Here is an 18954-nt window from a genome sequence, read left to right on the forward strand (position 1 = left end):
AGAGGACTTCAGTCTTGGGCTACACCAGGGGTTTTCTTAACACTATTTTTTTTTCTGCTGGTGCTTGCACTTGAATATGGTATTTGTAAATATTTTGAAATTAAGAAAAAAATGGGCATTTGCCTCTTCGTGATAAAAAAGGGAATACTTTGACATGGCAACCCATCTATTTACAACCAATGAATTTGTGAAACTACATAATAATAAAATGCTAAAACAATTGAAACTCCCAATAACACTTAGTTTAACTAAAGTTGCTGCATAAAGGTCTAACGATCATTACACAAATGATTGTTAGGATTAAAGAGACAAATAACAATTACACACAAATATTTAATCAATATAAAAAATAATAAAAAATATGTAGAAGAGAACACAAGACACAAAGATTTAATGTGGTTCACCCAACTCCTGGGCTAGTCCATCAACAAACAAGTCCAATATTCTTATTAGTTCCCCATAGGCAGGATACTCGGCCAATCAACATTTAGAATTTTTGTAATTGTTTTTACTTTTATAATGTTTTTTAATTTTCATTTCTTTAGTGAAATTTATTACAAATCTTTTATTTCTCTTCCTATTGGCTAGTACAATGAACAATCATGGGTGGAACAGTTTGTAATATTTACTTGATCTCAATAAAATACCTTTTTCTCAACTTTAGGCTTTTCTATAAACTTCTAAAAAATCCAACATTGGTTGGTGGTTGTAATTAATGCATATCTCTAGAAACATCTAATCTTTTCCTAAGAAATTATGTCCACATATTTTGTTCTCTTCATTGTATTTTGGAACATTTAAGTAATATATAAAATACCCATGGTGGAAAAACTAGTCCAAATGAGGGGAGATTTGTTTGTTCCTAATTGGTGGCATCCACTATAGTTGAAGCCCTCCATGGAAGATGAAAGAAACACAACATAATTTTATGTTGTCCAAGTGATGGAGAGGAAAAGGCAAATGTGGAGAGAAGAAAAAGCTCAATTATGTTTCTATATATTCACACACCCACACTAGGGCCTGGTGAGGGACAAGACATTGAACTCATGCCTTTTGATGCTAATTATAATGGGTGAGGTTCTATGCCTTTTTATTTGATGAAATTCCAATGGATTTGATTATAAGCTATTGAGTTGGATCCTTTTTTGGCTTGGAGAAACTCAAAATCCATATATTTTTGCTAGTGCAAGTTGATATATGAAGGAAAGAGTTTGTGAAGGAGGGAGGATATGATCCAATTACTGTATGTTGTGCTGATTGGAGAGGCAATAGTGGCATTGCTGTTGATGGTAAAAGTGGGGCCCTTGAGAAAGATGAGCATGAATTCCCTAAATTAGCTCAAGATTGGGAAGGGTCCTGCAATGGTTAAAACACTCACCTCCACTCTTTCTGTAATCATCTTCTTGAGCATTACAAGCATTCTCAAAATTTAGAATAGAGCCACCAAGATAGGCACCATTATACACATGGATTAGATTCTCTTCAAAACCCACCTATTGGAGGCTTCACTCATGGGTATGCATCACTCGTATTCTCTCCTTTAACTAGCTTATCATTTTTGGCATCGAATCCCAAGTTTGGATCTATTTATTAATTGTTTAGACTAGTGTACACATTTCAATTAGATCCCACTAAGACCTCATGGTGGGTTTGTGGACAGCAGAGGCTTAAGAAATTCCTAGATGATAAATAAGCTACAAATGGTTGACTTGAATGGTACAAGTGCTTCTGCAGAGAAGAAATATTTGTATCATAGCTTCCTTATTGTTCGCCTTCCTGTTGAGCACTTTCATGTTTTTGAATTTTATTTTTATGCAAAGATCTCCTTCTAAGGTGTGTTTGAACTCTCTTTGCTATACTTTTTTTTGTACTAAATGCACTCCCATTGCTTAAAGTTGGCCTTAAGTAGATATTGACATATAATCAAAATTAAGTCTGATATAGCTGGATTTGATCCAAGGCACTCATCATTAACTATGTTAGAGTTGGGTGGGAATTCTTCCTAGATTTTAAATATACTAATCTCTCCAACTTTCTTAATAACCCTAATTGGGATTCATAATGGGCTAGGCTTGGCGAAGAAAAATATTTGGATGAGTGAAGCTATTGGCTTCATTGTTATCATGAGTTGAATGCCTTGTGGCAAGCGGCTGACAGTAGTGGGGTGAGGGTAGGCGCACCAATTTCCAAGGACTGACTACTTTGGATTCTTACATGTCATCCTATATTTTCTTCATTATGGACCTATTGATACCTAATCTAGCATCCGCCTATGACTTACCTTCTTTTATATGAGACCATGACATCTACTCTTGAGAATTTGGTCTGATTTTCCAAAAGACTAAACTCATTCTTAAATTGGGGAGTAAACTCCAAAATTATTCTCAGAAAGTGTATTTTCAAGATAGGGAATATATGTGGCCAAATAATGAAATGTTTTTTTTAATGAAATATCTAGCCCTAAATAAGCAATACTTGTTGCCATTTGGTCTATGCCAAGGAGAACATGCTTAACATATTTTTTTTCAATATTTTCCTTTACTGTTGTAGGAGTATATATATCATATTAAATTGTGTAAAGGGTTGTTTGAAATAGGAATTGATTACTTCAATTTTTATGCCAAGAAAGTTTGAGCAAATATTTTTGCACAAATAGGGTTATAATTTCTAGTACAGATAATCTAAATCAAGATTTCCATAAGAGATTGTTGAACACGTTTGAGCAAGTGCTCATTGCGCTTGAAAAAAGTAGATCTTATCTTTGCTTTCTATTAACTCTGTTAATAATGTATACCAGAAATACTTCTGTTAAATAGATTTAAAAGAGTTTTTTTAAGATGATAAAATTTTGTGTACAGTCATGTGCATAGTGGAACACCAGAACTTATTCTATGCATGTCATTCATAGACTGGTTAATAGAAAGAGATATGTTGTAATGATACAAACTCTAGAAAGATAATTCTTCACAGAGAAGGAAAATAATTCAGCAATAATTTTAAGTCCTCACAGAAATTACATGTAGTCTGATTATTTAACATGTTAAACCCAAACAAAATTTACTAATACCATGTCCATAAAACTATAATTTGCAGTCAAGATATATCCACTGACAAAAGAAAGCTGAAAATTTATGCAAGCAAATCTAAAGAGAATTATTTGCATCCAATCATACATATTGTAATTCTTATAGAATAATTTGCATCCAATCATACATATTAAAGTTTGGTCCATTGTATTTGGAGTCCATGGTTTGAGTCTGTATGGGTCTTGTTTATCTTGGCTAGTTATGTGGACAAATTTGATTGCAAACTTAATGACTTCTGGATTGTTCTTACTTCTGAAGTTCTTTGGTTTATTTGGAGGTAGAGAAATGAGGAGATTTTCCAAGGCAAAAAAAGGGTCCTTGCTAAGTTTAATTATAAACTCACACAATTTGTTATTATGTCTCAAGTTTCAATCACCATTCAGATTCCAAAGGAGAGATTCCATAGCTTGTTGAAAGAAGGTGTGTCCATACTTTTTGCCAAAGACATCCATAATATAAATGAAGTTGAGGGGACTCAAATTGAAGCCCCAAGGTATAATGAACCTGTAACGCCCCGCCTGGAGATCCTTGGAAACAAGGATTCAAATCAAGCCAAGATAATTTTTTTTTACAAGTATGAATGCGCAAAACAACATCATACAGGGATCACAAAGATCGAAACGGAAGACTTCAACACAATCCCGGCAACCAACGAATCTCCAAACGCCACTACCCAACTGACACACCCAAAAAAAAGGGCCAACAACCACCACAACAAGATGAGGGCACAAGAAATGACCACTCATCATCGAAACACCAAGCTGGGGTAAAATGCAGAATCCTGAAATTTGGCTAAGCTTGAAATCCTGAAGCCTTTAAAATTGGCTGTTTGGATTTCTGAAGCCCTGAAATTTCCTAGAATCCATAACTTAACTCCGAGAGGTTTGAAACCTATCTCAAATGATTTGTCGCATATATTAAAATATATCTTAAGTATAAGTTGTCAACTTATACTTAAACAATATATTTTAAACCCCAAGAGACAAAAATAGAAACACGAAAACTTGATTTCAAGAGAAACCGACAGAATGCAAAATGCATCAACACAAGCTCGAAGAACGCCCAAAAGGGTACCCAAAACCACTCTCAAAAAGATCGGATCACGAAGAAAAGTGCCCGCTGATGGCACGCGCAGGTTTTTCACAAAAACCGTGCGACATTTTTTACTAAGGGAGGGCGACACTTCTCCCTTACTGCATGTGACACTTCTCAAGAAGGCGTGCGATACTGGAAAAGTATCGCACGACATTTCTCATAAAGCCGTGCGACACTCTTCCAGTGTCGTACGACATTTCTCCAGTAATGCATGCAACACTTTATAGTATCATATGACATTCTTTCTATGGGCGTGCGATACTTTATCAGTGTCGCACAATGCTGAACAAATGTCGCCCATAGAAAGTAAAAACACTTCTAGAACTCAAAAACGGGGAAAAACTGACAAAAGAACCTCCACACCAGGGAGTACCGGATCCACAAAAGCTTGAGGAATGAACACTCGAGTGCAAGAACAACACAGAAAGAAGAACATCAAACCATCTAAACTATAGCAGCAAAGAACACACTGAATTAAACATTGCAGAGAACAAAGTAACATCGCAATGTACAGAAATACATCTCAGGAACAAAACAACCAAACTAAGTATGCGGTTCCTCCCAATCATCAATAGCATCATAAGACCATCGTGGATCTTAGCCATCCGGGGCGCGTAACATCCCAAGCCACCGACCAGATCGTCGATACTGTCGTAATAGGGATATCACTACTAAAAACATGCAACAATATAAGCATAAGGAAATCTAACATGCTAGTGCTAATGCATAAGATAATCCTACAGTAGATAACATCACCTATCACATGCTAAACAACAGTAAGCAATAGATATACTACTAAAGCAAATCACATCATCTAATCATATGCTAAACATCATAATAAGAGAATGCGTCAAATAAAATAACATCATCTAAACATGATATACAAGCATCCCAAAGAAAGCATAAATCACAAGAAAGCATACTCCGGAACCCGAAGTACCAAGTGAAGACATCCAACAACGGTCGCACTAGGACAAAAGATCGTCTCTGTACACCGATCCCTAGCAGTGGTAAAGGTAGCTACGCCTCCCAACCACGTGGCACCCATAGGTCCACACCCGTTGTGCTGATGGAGATGATGAACCAACCACAAACACACAAAACAACAACCAAGGCTAACACTCACGCCAGACAGTATGATGGCTGAACCAAGAACCTAAGACAATGTAAGGAGTAAAGGCCCTGGTCAGACACTCAAAAGGCTACTAAGTAGGGGCTGACATCATGGAGAGTCGCTTGGCATTGACAAGCCCAAGCTCGGATCGTGCGTTTCAACTCCTCAACGGAGGGCCCCGCACACACATTTTATTATCTTAAGTTTTATTAACAGTCACAAATTTTCTTTAATTATCACTTATTTAAAACTTCCTCTGCCAACCCTATGGGACTAAGGTCACCAGGCTGCAAGATAGAAGCCCCCTCCATATGCTACCCTACCCTACCCATGCTCATCCTACGACAAGTGCCCATGGGCATGCATACTCACATCCCAACCCCAATGATCATAACTTTCGACAAATCCATGGAAGATCGGGCCTCGCAAGTCACCCAACAAATGTACGCGTACGTACTCGTGTGTGGCGCACCACCATCATAAAGATCATAACACAAGGACAGGAATGAGAACACAATGCAAAGAAAACACCCAACTGAAAGCAACATGGGAAGGACGGATTCTACACGAATCCCAAAGCCGATAAAATCATACATCATGAAATCACTCAATCGACCTCAATCCGAGAGTATGGATTCTACACGAATCCCAATGATGTAACAAGACCAAACATCGTGAACTCACTCAACTGGCCTCAATCCGAGAGTATGGATTCTACATGAATCCTAGCGTTCACAAAACAAAAGCAAAGGTCTAAACGAAACCATAACAGGTGTAAAATCACTCAACCGAACACAACGTCGGGAGTACGGATGCAACACGCGTCCCAATGCAACATAAAAGTGCAATAGTGGTCTGACTAATATCCAAACGGATCATCCAGGTCCACGAACCACAATGTGCCAAGAAAACTCGAGAAAACAGGGCGACACGCAAAACGAGGTAAAAACCCCAAAAATTTGGAAAACTTCAAAATTAAAACCCATTTGGCCTTTGGGTTCAAAAACCCCAAAAATCCAAAAATAAATGGAATCAGACACCGTATGCAAAAACGACCAACATAATGGCGTAAAATCCCAAACCCTCATCCCAAAAAATAGGGAAATGTTCATACCCACCCAACCGGGTAGAACTAACATACAGAAACGGAGGGGAACACTAGTTCTCAGCCTCCAAACAAACGGCTACCAAAAACAGAAGCTAAAACGGAGCAGAAACAATAAAACGGGAAAGCCCTACCTCACAGCCAAAAGGGCAAAACGGGAATCTGAACCATAAAATAAATATCTCGTAGAAGTAGCTAAAAATCGCGGCAATCCAAGGTTTCCCCGAGCTGGATCCAACGAGCCCAACCTCGCGACGATCCCACACCTGTAGCTCCTACAACGAACAAAACAGTAAATCCTCATGAAGAGGACTTTTGGGTTTTACTTTCCAACTTTCCAATTTGAAAGTGAGAAGTGAGGAATTAAATTCCTCTTTGGATATTTATTCACTTTCCAAGTGAGTAATCGATTAGGGCATTTAACCAGCCAACCTAGTTAACCCCCGAATCGACCCAAACGAAAACAGGCTATTCCTATAAATAGGAATTCATCTATGGCAAAGCTGCCAGAAATTAAAATAAATCAATTACAAAACTCCAAAACCCAAAAAACACAGAAATCACCTTAAACAACTTTCGCGACAATGCAAACCTCTAAATGCACAGACACGCTTACTGGTCTAATCACATAATGCAAATGAGTTCGGATTTAATAATCACTGAAAGGTTTAATTTAAATATTTAACTAAGGATACGTCGACCATACAAGGACGACATTGGTAAAATATGAATGGCTGAATCACTAACTCCATGTGCCACTGCCAGGGATATAATCCTGCACACTAAACAACACGATCAAGTGCAATTGCATATAATAATATAGCCGAAGCAATAAATGCATTAAATCACCTAATTTAACTATTTATTTAATTATATTAAAATAATCTATTTACATCACTCACGTTCGCATAAAGCATAGCAATGCAGGAATGAAGTAAATAACTATAGCATTAGCGAAATCAGAGGTATGTCCAAATACCAGATAACTAGATAACATCGTAAAACACACTGTCATCTCAAAATGGCATCATCATGCAATATGATTAACTTGAACAACATAGTAGTCTAATATCTATGATACTGGAATTAAAGAGTAACATTTGACCCTCAGGTCATCTCAAATGTAACACATAACATGAGTAACAAATATCTCTCAGATCAAAAATATAATTAGGTAAATGCCTGTAGCACATAACCCAATAAATCAACATGGACCATCCATTTCTAATCATTAATGCATTTAATAAAGATTGATTACTCTGCATTAAAAAGGCATTTAAAACACATAAGCAAACACAGTTATAAACATGACTAACCACTGCTACAGGAACCTAGTCCAGTGTAGCATGGTAAAAGAACATAGTGCAATCTCTGCACACATCTCAAGGTAATCACGGAACAACCTCATGATACCACATCGATCTTGGTAACCACTGGCACAAACCTCAGTGAACCAAAAATCACATCATAATCTCATAGATCAATCAAAAGCATACACAAAGCAACTGATACAAAAATGTAAATCCAAACACCTCGACGGTGTAGACCACTCAGGGTCACAATCATGATCCATCACAACAAAAGATTAGCAAGGTTGCATCCATCAGGATGACTTACAGAAGTCAAATGGGAGAGGCACTACAAAACCTACTAATTACAACACAATTACTGTTGAAGAAGATAACAGAATGGAACCACGGATAACAGAATAGAACGGGAACACAATAGAGACTTCTGGTGAAGATCCATCTGATTTGGCTACTGAAGGTCATTGGAATACTGACCCTCACAAGGAATATGCAGAACAAGGAGATGAAGATGGATGGAATTAGCATTGAAAAACAAAACATTTTTGAAAGAAGCTCTTTTTGTGATTTTTTGTTCCCAGTTTTGTTGTAATTTTTTGAACATTATGTATAGGCTTGTATAAAAGGTTTATGTACAGTCATGAAAAAATATACATAGATGCTGTACATGCCGAGTAAAATCATACATGAATACTGCTTATGCTGATGTAAAAGATGGTAATTGATCCCTGTTATACTAGTTGATTTTATATTTTCAATAGAAAAAATATCTGGAACAAGTATAAAAAACTTTCTCTCCAATTTTAAAAGACTGTAATCTTACAAGAGAGAACTCAAGCACGCTTCCTTTTTGGTGCATTTCGTTGAATATTTTCATCATCAGCTCCTTAACTTTCATTTTTCCATTGAATATTTAAATAGTAATGGGTTTGTGGACTATAAGAGTTTTTTTTTTTCTCATCTGTTATCTACTCAGATGAAACTATGGAATTATTTAAAACTACTCCTTTTCTCTTGCCTTTCTTTGACAATGCAATTAATTATTAATGACATGGAACTATTTGTAATTTCCGTAGTAAAGTGTTCTCAACTTCTAGCAAGGAATTTGGAAAATCTTATAAGGCCTACGTTTCTACTTTGGCAAAAAATAAAACCCTAGAGGAGGCTTCAACAATTTGATGTTAAATTGCTTTCTTACATAACCATCATTATAGATATGGATGTTTACAATAATGCAATTTGAAGGATTTTGGTATTCTATATTTTTCTAAAAATATCAGTATTTGTTATTAAAATTATATTTATAAATTTTATCAATTCATTATTTGTAAAATAAAGCACATATTTAATAGACATTTTTCTTTACTATTTTCCAATGTAATGTCTTTCTAGTTATTAATTGTCATTTCACATGAATCATATTAATATTACTCTTTCCTACCTAATTCAAAACACATCAAATATACTAATGGCAGGAACTAGACGCAATGTGTCCTTGTTATCTAGTGATTTCAACCTGATTACAATTTGCAATCCCTTAAAAACTCAATACCATTGTAAGAAGCTACTATGGAGGGAGTTTCATAGTTAAATGCACTCAAGCTGGAGTAGTATTGGGATGGGTGACCTCTCGGAAAGTCTTGGTGCTTCACCTCTATGAGCACCACCTAGATCCAATAAGTGCTAAGTGCTCCATTTATTCTCATGAGAGATGAATTTATGTGTGAATCACTACTTATGGTACATGGATCAAAGAGTTTGACTCAAAAACTACATAGCTAAATCCTGATAGCAATATCACAATTTGACTTCTTGTGGAAAATATCTCATACTTATCAATTTAATTTTCTTAATATGTAAACTCAACACTGCATATCATATCTACATTGGTACACTCACCATTTAAGAATAAAGTTCTACCTATTCGTCTCCATAGCAACATAATACCTCTTCTTCACCTTGCATTCAATTACACAAATCACTCATATCAGCTTATTGTTGCACATAAAAACACAATTGCTAGTTCAAAAAAAATTAATACTTAAATATATTTTCTTTAATACAAAATTTTAACATATAAAATATATATAATGATTAATTATAACAAACTTAAATTAAATATTATATTTATGATTTTAATATATTTCAATATTTATAGTTAAATATATTTTTTAAAAAACATTTTTAATCATAAATTTTATCATGGACAAAAAGTCAAATCTTATAATTATTATTTTTGATTGGTAGGAGGCCGAAATGAAGATTAATTATTATGTATTATTATTAATTATTATTTTATTAAGGATGGGTGGATTCGAATCCAAGATCTCTTCGATAAGAGGCTCACAATTTACCGTTGTGTTGTAGGCTATTGCCTCAAATCTTATAATTTCTCACATTATCAATTGGTAATATTTTTATAAGAATATATTTATTTGGTTTTTAATATTAAAAAATCTTTCTTATTTGAAGATATTTATAGCTCCCCCTCAAGCCTAAGCCCTTTCCTTTTCATCTCACCCTTCTCACATGAGCCTCATACAAAAAAAAAATAAAAAAATTAGACACCCTTTTATCGTATGTTAAACATGCAAATAACTTTATAAGGCTGGGTCCCATGGGCACCCGCTTCCTTAAAAGTAGAGCGGGTGCCGTTGAGGTTTTTTAGGCATATTTAAAAAGGGAAGTGGTCGTATGGATTTATATGTGAATCGCTTCAAAAATTAGCTCCTAAATTCAAGGAAGATGATTGTGTCATCAATTTTGAAAATAATTTTTTATTTCCTCATAAATTTGATTACTGGGATTATTTCATTTTGGTGGGAAAATGTTATTGACAAATGACTGAAATCTTCTCTAAATTGGCCAACCCATTTTCGCCCGCTAAAATTGAAAGGACTAAAGATCCAGTTTGTAGAAAAAGATTCTTTAGCCCCCTCTAAAAAATTACTATGGAACCACTTGCTCCACAAAAATAGTGCCAAGCCCCTCCCATGGAACCTGCCTAACTTCGTAAGTGCTCCTTTGACTTGGTAAACCCCCCAACGAAAAACAGGCCATAAAGTGCTGATCTCCCAGCTACCCAACGAGGAAGGCAATGCGACTAACAAAATCCAAAAATGCAGCAGTCGTGGATAAACCACACGGTTGACGCTTTGGTATAACGGACACTTTCTACGACAACAAATTTCCACGCGTTTTCCCGTGACACGAATCGGAATGTGGCAGGGAAACGAACGCCCAACTCAAACATTGCCCAATACGCACGCATAGTAGGCTTTGTGCATTTCCTGCAAGCCCTTTCAATACGACTTACGCAAGCCAGCAGTTTGATCAGATCCAATTTCGCCGTTAAAAACTGTGGTGCTTTTAACAGTTCCAGCTAGCAAATATTTTTGAACAAAAACAGGTGAATCTAAGCTTCTCTCAGGTATTTCAAACATTTAGGCCTTGAATTTCTAGAGGTTTCGTAAACTTCAAGAAACCTCATGACCCTTCTGGCGTTTCTATGGCGCGAGAGAATTATCAAATTCCGATAGATTCTGCAAGTCCCGATGAGTTTTTCGAGTCATACGAAGACTTATTCGAGGACGAGGATTCGAGTTTGGGACCTTGTTATCTGCCGGAGAAAATCAATGGTATTGTGAAAACTGGCACTCGCGAAAATGATAATAGTGACATTAGTGAGCTAACTGCAATTACCGTGGAAATAAACGGGGATAGAAACCCTAACGGAGATACGGTTAGTGAAAGCCAAACTGAAGGACAGAGAAATTTAAATAAAGGGAAAAGTTATGAACAGAGTGCCACTAACGGAGAGCAAATTGAAGAACAGAGTGGCCTTACTATAGGGAAAAGTGAAGCACGTAACGCCTTAAATGGAGGACAGATTGGAGACCAAAGTGCCCTTAATGGAGAAGCTGTTGGCACTGAATTAGGGAAAGCTGAAATTAAGGAAGATGGGATTGAGGAGGCCGAGATTGCATCGGTTCTTAGCGTCAGTGGTTACGATGCCGGAACGAGTAATGGCGGAAGCACGATGTCAGTTTCCAGTCTTGGCAGTTTAATTGGAGATGGAGTTGTGGGACAATTAAGTGACGGGCGAGGATCAGGATGGTTATCAGGGAAGGAGCACAAAAATGAGGTTGGGATTTTCATCAAAACTATCTGGTTATAGTTAATTCTTAGGTTAATCTGTTCGCAATGCCTCAAGGTAATAGTAAACTCTGCTGAACATAAATTTAGAGATATAGATAATACAAGAAGAATGTCCTACTTTTCTTGTTCAGATATTTTGTTTATTTAGTAATGTTAATAGCATGTAGCATTGTTTTTAATGCTTGACTTTATCTTTCGATAACCTAGTTTCTATGACGAGGCATTTCTTCTATTGGATATGCTAATTATGAAAAACACAATGCTAAAGAATGTGAGTTTTCTAATTGCAACTTGTGTGACATAGTTTTTTGACTAATCTCTTTCTTAAGCGCATTCATATGATATATCTGTTATGTTTGTATCAAGAGCAGTCATTTCAATGTATAAGCATTCTCTCATGAGCTTGAACTGTGCACTTGGGGTTTTAGATAAGATCAAAACTCTTACATTAAACTACTGCACTGGATTAATTGTTACCATCGGGATTCCTTGGGGGGTCTAGGATTCAAGTTGTTCGTCATCTTATGCACCTGTAATCATGCAGTTTCATTCACTTGTTCTGTTAAAAGGCTGCTTAATTTTTTATCCCATGATAGAATTTTCCTTAATCGTTTAAAGGTAAAAATTGTTTGATTAAACATAACTCCCTAATTTGGCAGAGTAATTTCCTATTGAAGTTTGAATATATAGCTTGAATGAATACCATTTTATTAGGAAAATAGAAGAATAGGCAGGAACCCGGTATTTTCTTTTTTCAGTCAATGTGAACTGTAAAGGCTTTAAGATATCATAGATTACACTTCCTATTTAATTTACACATGTCAGATTCCTTTAAATGGAATACATATGAAGGTTTGCTGAGGCGTACAAGAAGAATGATCTATGGTAACTCTAAACGAGTATGTATTCACTGGCTATCTCTTTGTGTGCTTAGCTAACTTGATTCCTGGACTTATGGAAAGGTGGAAAGACACAGACGAGAATATGTGTCCATAACGTTCTGCTGCAGAGGTTGCATAATAACCAGAAGATCAAAATGACAGCTTTTAGAACATTTAGATTATGCTTAACATGGTTGTGCTGAGCTTGGTCTGTTTTAAACGCTATTTATCTTTGTAGAAGAAACATTACTTTTTAGCTTGAGACTACAGAAGACTACAGAAGCCAAAGAAGCTACATTGCACAAATCAAGTTCCTTGCTAGTACCAAGTTTATGCAATACTTGACAGCTGTTTTGGCATATGATTTACCTTCATGCCAACCAGGGATTGATTTTAATTGGGGGAGTGATCTAAGCTTGCAAATATCCAAGCAAGTTCAAACTAGGCTTAATTTCTTCCTTTGATTGTTAGTCCAGGAAATAAACTCTCTTGATGATTTCAGGATATACTTGGATGGCTGTAGAAATAGCGAAGCCAACAGATATTTAGTATGCTGTTAATCCCACTAAATGATCAGTACAAAATTGCTTACTTGTAAATATAATTTACAAAATTTGCTCACCACACCCTCATCAAAACCATACCAAAATAATGCCAAAATGTTATTAAAATTTTATCCCAAAGTACTCCAAGGTGGTGTCCTTTATTGATTAGTTCTGATCTGAATTTCGATTCACCAAACCATCCAATATTATTGCTGTAACCTGTGAAATCTGCCTGTAAATCATCCATTCTAGCACAAATGTAAACCCTGCATGAACCTCCGCCAATGGTGAACTGGGGTTTCCTCCAAATTTCATTTCTCCATGGATAATCGTCCTTAAAAAATACTTGACAAGAGCTGGTCTGAAGAATTCTGAAATCGATCTCATAATAATGGTATGACGCTTCCTTATGTTACTTTGTTGACGTCAAGTCCTAATTGGCCCTTTTAGGGATTCCACTTTATTTGATTAAATTTATTTATTATTTATTTGTTAATGCCCTTCAGTGGCCCTCCTTTTAAAACAACATTTTCTCTGTAGGACATGGTGTGCTTTAATTACTTTATTAATTTATTATAAGGTGACATTATTAATCACTTTATTTTATTTTATTAAATATTAAAGTCAGTATTTTAATACTTAATATTTATTGAAACCCCATCACCTGTCCAGCTCAACCTGACAATTGATGATGCATGTACCATCCTGGTGATGTCTAAATATAACAGGTGAACTGAAATTCCCTTCCTAAAAATTAGGGATCCTTCATAAAAAATAGGCATTGCAACCAGAGCTTCTAGAATGATCTTTGAGGTCTCTTGGTGTATTCTGATCAACTCCCAGTCAATCTCTAAACATAGGAGGCCCTCTTAAAATACAAGAGACTGACTCAAACTGTGGCTTATAAAGCTCCTTGCTTAGCTCCACAACCACTGGTTGAGCTCCCTAAACACTCTCTTGACCTACGGGAACCATTGATTATAGGCCAATCTGTGTTGTAATCTGAACTATCTAAGGAAGGGTTATTATAGTTTCAATTGAGGACATCCAAGGGAGATCAATTTGGGGAAAAGTATATTCTCAAATGCAACAATGAAAAGTGGTGACTCATTTGTTATGTAAGGTGGTGATCCTTTCACCAATCAAGTATTAGGGAGATTTCATTCCAAGCATGGGAGGACTTACCAATCATCATCCTTCATCCATCAATTATTAACACCTCAAGAAATCAAACAAAGACTAAACAACAAGTTCAAGCAAACAATCCCCAAATCCACATCAGTGATCACTCTATCTTGGGATCAAGTTAGCATCATTCTATTCAGTCATCATCCATCAATATATCAATCTAACTAACATCATACCAATACCTTAAATCATCAAATTAAAGGAACTCATTCAATCAATTCACATATAGTGCTTACAAGTGTAGGAATTATCAGTAGTCTTTGATTGTTTTTTAATATAAATTCATATCTATATTTATACAATTGACAATATCATGCACCTACAATAATCAGCCATATTAGGGAAGGAAAGGCAGTGCAAGGCAAGGGAAACAATGAGGCCTCACTAGGTACACCGCCTTGTGAGATTGGTTAAGGACCGATCCCATAAGAGCAAGCGGGATAGAGATTCTGCTCTTGGGCCTAGGATTGAGTCAAGGGCACCCTATTGCAATCTTCCCTCTGAGCATATATGGGCTAGTTATTGAGATAACTAAGAAGGTAAAAGGAGAGAAGGGTAGCATGGTGAAGGGGAACGATGCGTGGACTCCGCTAGGCATGTCACCTCTTAAGCATGGTTAAGATCACATGAGGCCAAGGGGACAAAGTTTTTTACTCTTGAGCTGTGGATAATTTAGGCACCTCATTGGTCCTTCCTATTTCAACCCTCATTGTGGCTGAGTCCATTAGAATTATGTGCTGTAGGGGTATTTCTCTCTTAAGCTCTGAAAATGGAATTTTTACATGTACTATTGTTATATTATTATCTAATTTAGCTGTAGGTTCCAAGATAGGCTTATCTCATCTTACTCCTAGGTTAGGGTTATATCTCTAACTATATGGTGTTCCTTGTTTTATCTGGATTTTGTGAATAAGGGCAGATTACAAGGCAATCCAGGAAAGGGACTTTACATACAAGATCACTTCTTTGCTTTGAATACAAATATATAAAAGAGCCAAGATGATATGGTGTGGCAACATCTGTGCTTTTGTGGGAGAATCCAAAAACAAATAATGATTGTTTGTGACATGACAGTGAGGCTTTTATGTATGTAAATATTTGTTTTCTTTTGCTGGGTCAGTTTAGCCACTCTGCATCTACCCTTTAATTTTTTTTTCTTGTTCTTACACAGTCATACCATTTTGTGAGTATTTTTACTTTTTATAGCTTAACTGTATTTAGAGCTCCCGAGGTTTTCATTCAAATAGTGTACTTTGCAGCCCCATTGACAAACTCTAATATAACATTTTCTTTCTTACTTGCTAAGTTTTCCAAACTGAGCCATATGATGCTTCATTAGGTTTCACAAGGCATTTACAACTAAAGGTCAGACTATGGCATATTGCTGATGAATGGCTGAAGAACTTTTATGATCTACAATACAATGGCATGTGATTCATTTTATTCTAAGTTACCGATTCTGGTTTTGATGCTGATGCGGGTGTGGGATTCTGATGCGTGAGTTGTAATTTTTTTTTTTTGATTTTGGATACGTCTATATATATATATATATAGATAATTTATATATGGAAAGAAATGCAAGAAATATACAAATATAAACCTTTCCATAGCACAATACTTTACCATTGATAGTTCAACTTCAAACTTCTCAAACAAAAAGTGACAAATATAAAAATTGAAATAAAAAGGAGCAAAAAAAGAATTAAACACATGCAAAAGAGTTAAGTGACTTTGGGCGTCTAGAAGGCCTCTATATGTCTGGATGCTCTTAGGATGCTCCTAGGAAGCGCATCTTGGGACTGTTGGTGATCTCTGGATGCTCTTTAGTGCATCCCGAGAGCACCCACAGTCCTAGGATGCGCTTCCTAGGCACACCCATACAGAACCAGGACACATCCATGCACCCGTGGGCACTAGCGGCACCCACACCTGACGAAAACCAGAGAGCACCGGTATTGAAGATTTTATGTAATGTGCCCTTTTAAATTTACTATAATATCTCTTTGAATTTCCAATGAGGTTTTTAGTAGATTCTTTGATATACTATGAATAGCTTGTGAATACCTTGATTAGTTCTCCACTTGAAAATATACCAACTTTATTTCTCGACTTGATTTATATTTACTCAAAGATATATAGTCCTTGAATAATATATATGCAAAATAATTATTTTATATAAAAAAATGTATTTAATAGTTGAAGTCACCCCTAATAAAGTGACCAACTTAAATTGGTAGGCTGAATCTATTGATTCTCCTTACTTTACTACCTAGTATCCATTAAATCCCTAGCCCTTCAGTACTCTTAATTGCACTTCCTAACAAGTGATTTCGGCCTAAATAAGTAATGGCTCCCTTCCTTTTTCCAAGGTTTTCTAAACCTTATATTAAAGTTGCTGAAATATTTTATATTCTTCATTTGTTATTTTTTATATATTTCTTCCCCCTTTTTTGGTGCTAATGTACTCTCCTTTTAACTCCCTCAAGAATTCCTTCTCACACTTATTTGCATATTATGAACTCCCCTTAATGTTGTTTTCTCCTTGGAAGTTTACACTTTATACTCCTCCCTTATATTGTTTGTCCCTCTGTAAATTTCTTCCCACCTTTTCAATTTTTTTTAAGGCTTGCCCCCTTCATAATGTTCATTGCTTATTCCATATATATATATATATGAGGTCAAGGATTTGGTTGGCGCCTTTCCCCTACGCGTAGGACACCCCGACCCAAAGGGGTGGCATCCCTTCCATTGGCATTTTGGAATATTGTTTTAAATATGATTTGACCGCCATGTCATATGGATATTATGACTTTAATGTTTGAGTAATAAATCTTGAAACTTTATTATATCAACGAGGTGTATATATATATATATATATATGTAAATCAAATATAATTATTGCCTCGGAAATATTCATGCATATTTAATAATTGTATTGAATATTATATTTTATCAATATTTAAATAGATTTGAATATTATTCATTTACTCATAATAGCTCTTTTATAACATTGTAATCTGATGTTGTGATCACAAGGATTGTTCTTCCCATGATGTCCTTTTGAATTGATATTATTCAGTGAATTTATTACGTCATTACTTTAATGATATGTTTGAATAATTATCATTCATATATATAACATAAATTAAAGATGATATTATATGTATATTTTAATTATATGATATATTATTACTATATGATTTTATTCAGCATAATTGTGGGATCCTATTTTAGGAGGGGTCACGACACTCAACCCTTCCCAAAATTGCTTGTCCTCAAGCAATGAAAATGTATGCAATTCTTACCGTGCAAAGTCAATGCATATAATGATACAAGAAAGTACAAAAATGTACATGAAGTATACATGCTAATTCATGAACTAGACACAAAGAAGACACATAGTAGACACATGAATGCAGGAAGACACAAAGCATACACGATGTAGACACATAATAAACACTTTTGTGCAATTCCTTAACTAAGCCCTGTAATTTACAATTTTTTTATTGTGAACCTTACAAGCACACGGAAATCATTAGTACATAAATGTATGTATAAGTTTTAAAGAAAATGAGTCATAATAGATTAGTCCAAGCTAATTCCTTACTAGGCCCAAGAGCAGGACTTTCACCCCCTTGGCCTCGGTGGTAGGTGTTAGGCATCCACGCGAGTTGGCCTACTTTGCAAGATGCTTGTTTTTATATTTATGCCTCATCCAAATCTAAGCCCAAGGGTAGGACTTTTATCCCCTTGGCCTTGACGATAGGTGTTAGGCATTCATCAAGGTGTTCTACTTTTATATATATATATATATATATATATATATATATATATATATATAAATGAAATATAATTATTGCCTCAGAAATATTCATGCATATTTAATAATTATATTGAATATTAGATTTTATCAATATTTAAATAGATTTGAATAATTATTCATTTACTGGTAATAGTTCTCTTATAACATTGTAATTTGATGTTGTGATCACAAGGATTGTTCTTCCCATGACGTCCTCTTGAATTGATATTATTCAATGAATTTATTACGTCATTAGATTAATGATATATTTGAATAATTATCATTCATATATATAACATATATTAAAGATGATATCATATGTATATTTTAATTATATGATATATTATTACTATATATTTTTGTTCAGCATAATTGTGGGATCCCATTTTAGGAGGGGTCATGACACTCAACCCTTCCCAAAATTGCTTGTCCTCAAGCAATGACAATTTATGCAATTCTTACCATGCAAAGTCAATGCATATAATGATAGAAGAAAATACAAAAATGTACGTGAAGTATAAATGCTAATTCATGAACTAGACACATAGTAGACACATGAATGCAGGAAGACACAAAGCATACATGATGTAGACACATAATAAACACTTTTGTGCAATTCCTGAACTGAGCCTTGTAATTTACAAATTTTTTATTGTGAACCTTACAATCACAC

The 18954-nt window shown here is 35.4% G+C and overlaps 1 protein-coding gene and 1 pseudogene across 2 annotated transcripts in view; one reads left to right on the forward strand and one right to left on the reverse strand.

Annotated features, from left to right (window-relative positions):
- The window catches only part of LOC149545516 (uncharacterized protein At2g33490-like), a 137010-nt pseudogene extending 125860 nt beyond the window's left edge, over positions 1-11150 (reverse strand).
- Positions 10871-18954, forward strand: part of LOC149545517 (vacuolar fusion protein MON1 homolog) — an 83554-nt gene continuing 75470 nt past the window's right edge. Inside the window, exon 1 of one of the 2 annotated variants that reach the window (XM_089790685.1) lies at positions 10871-11851. In XM_089790685.1, coding sequence (XP_089646811.1) covers positions 11216-11851 — 636 coding nt within the window. In that variant the 5' untranslated portion in view covers positions 10871-11215. The remainder of the gene's footprint in view (positions 11852-18954) is intronic. The other variant, XM_089790684.1, reaches the window with a different exon arrangement.

The sequence above is a fragment of the Cupressus sempervirens genome, chromosome 7, assembly GCF_028749045.1.
Source record: "Cupressus sempervirens isolate cs-2001-9-10 chromosome 7, ASM2874904v1, whole genome shotgun sequence".
Classification (NCBI taxonomy): Eukaryota; Viridiplantae; Streptophyta; class Pinopsida; order Cupressales; family Cupressaceae; genus Cupressus; species Cupressus sempervirens.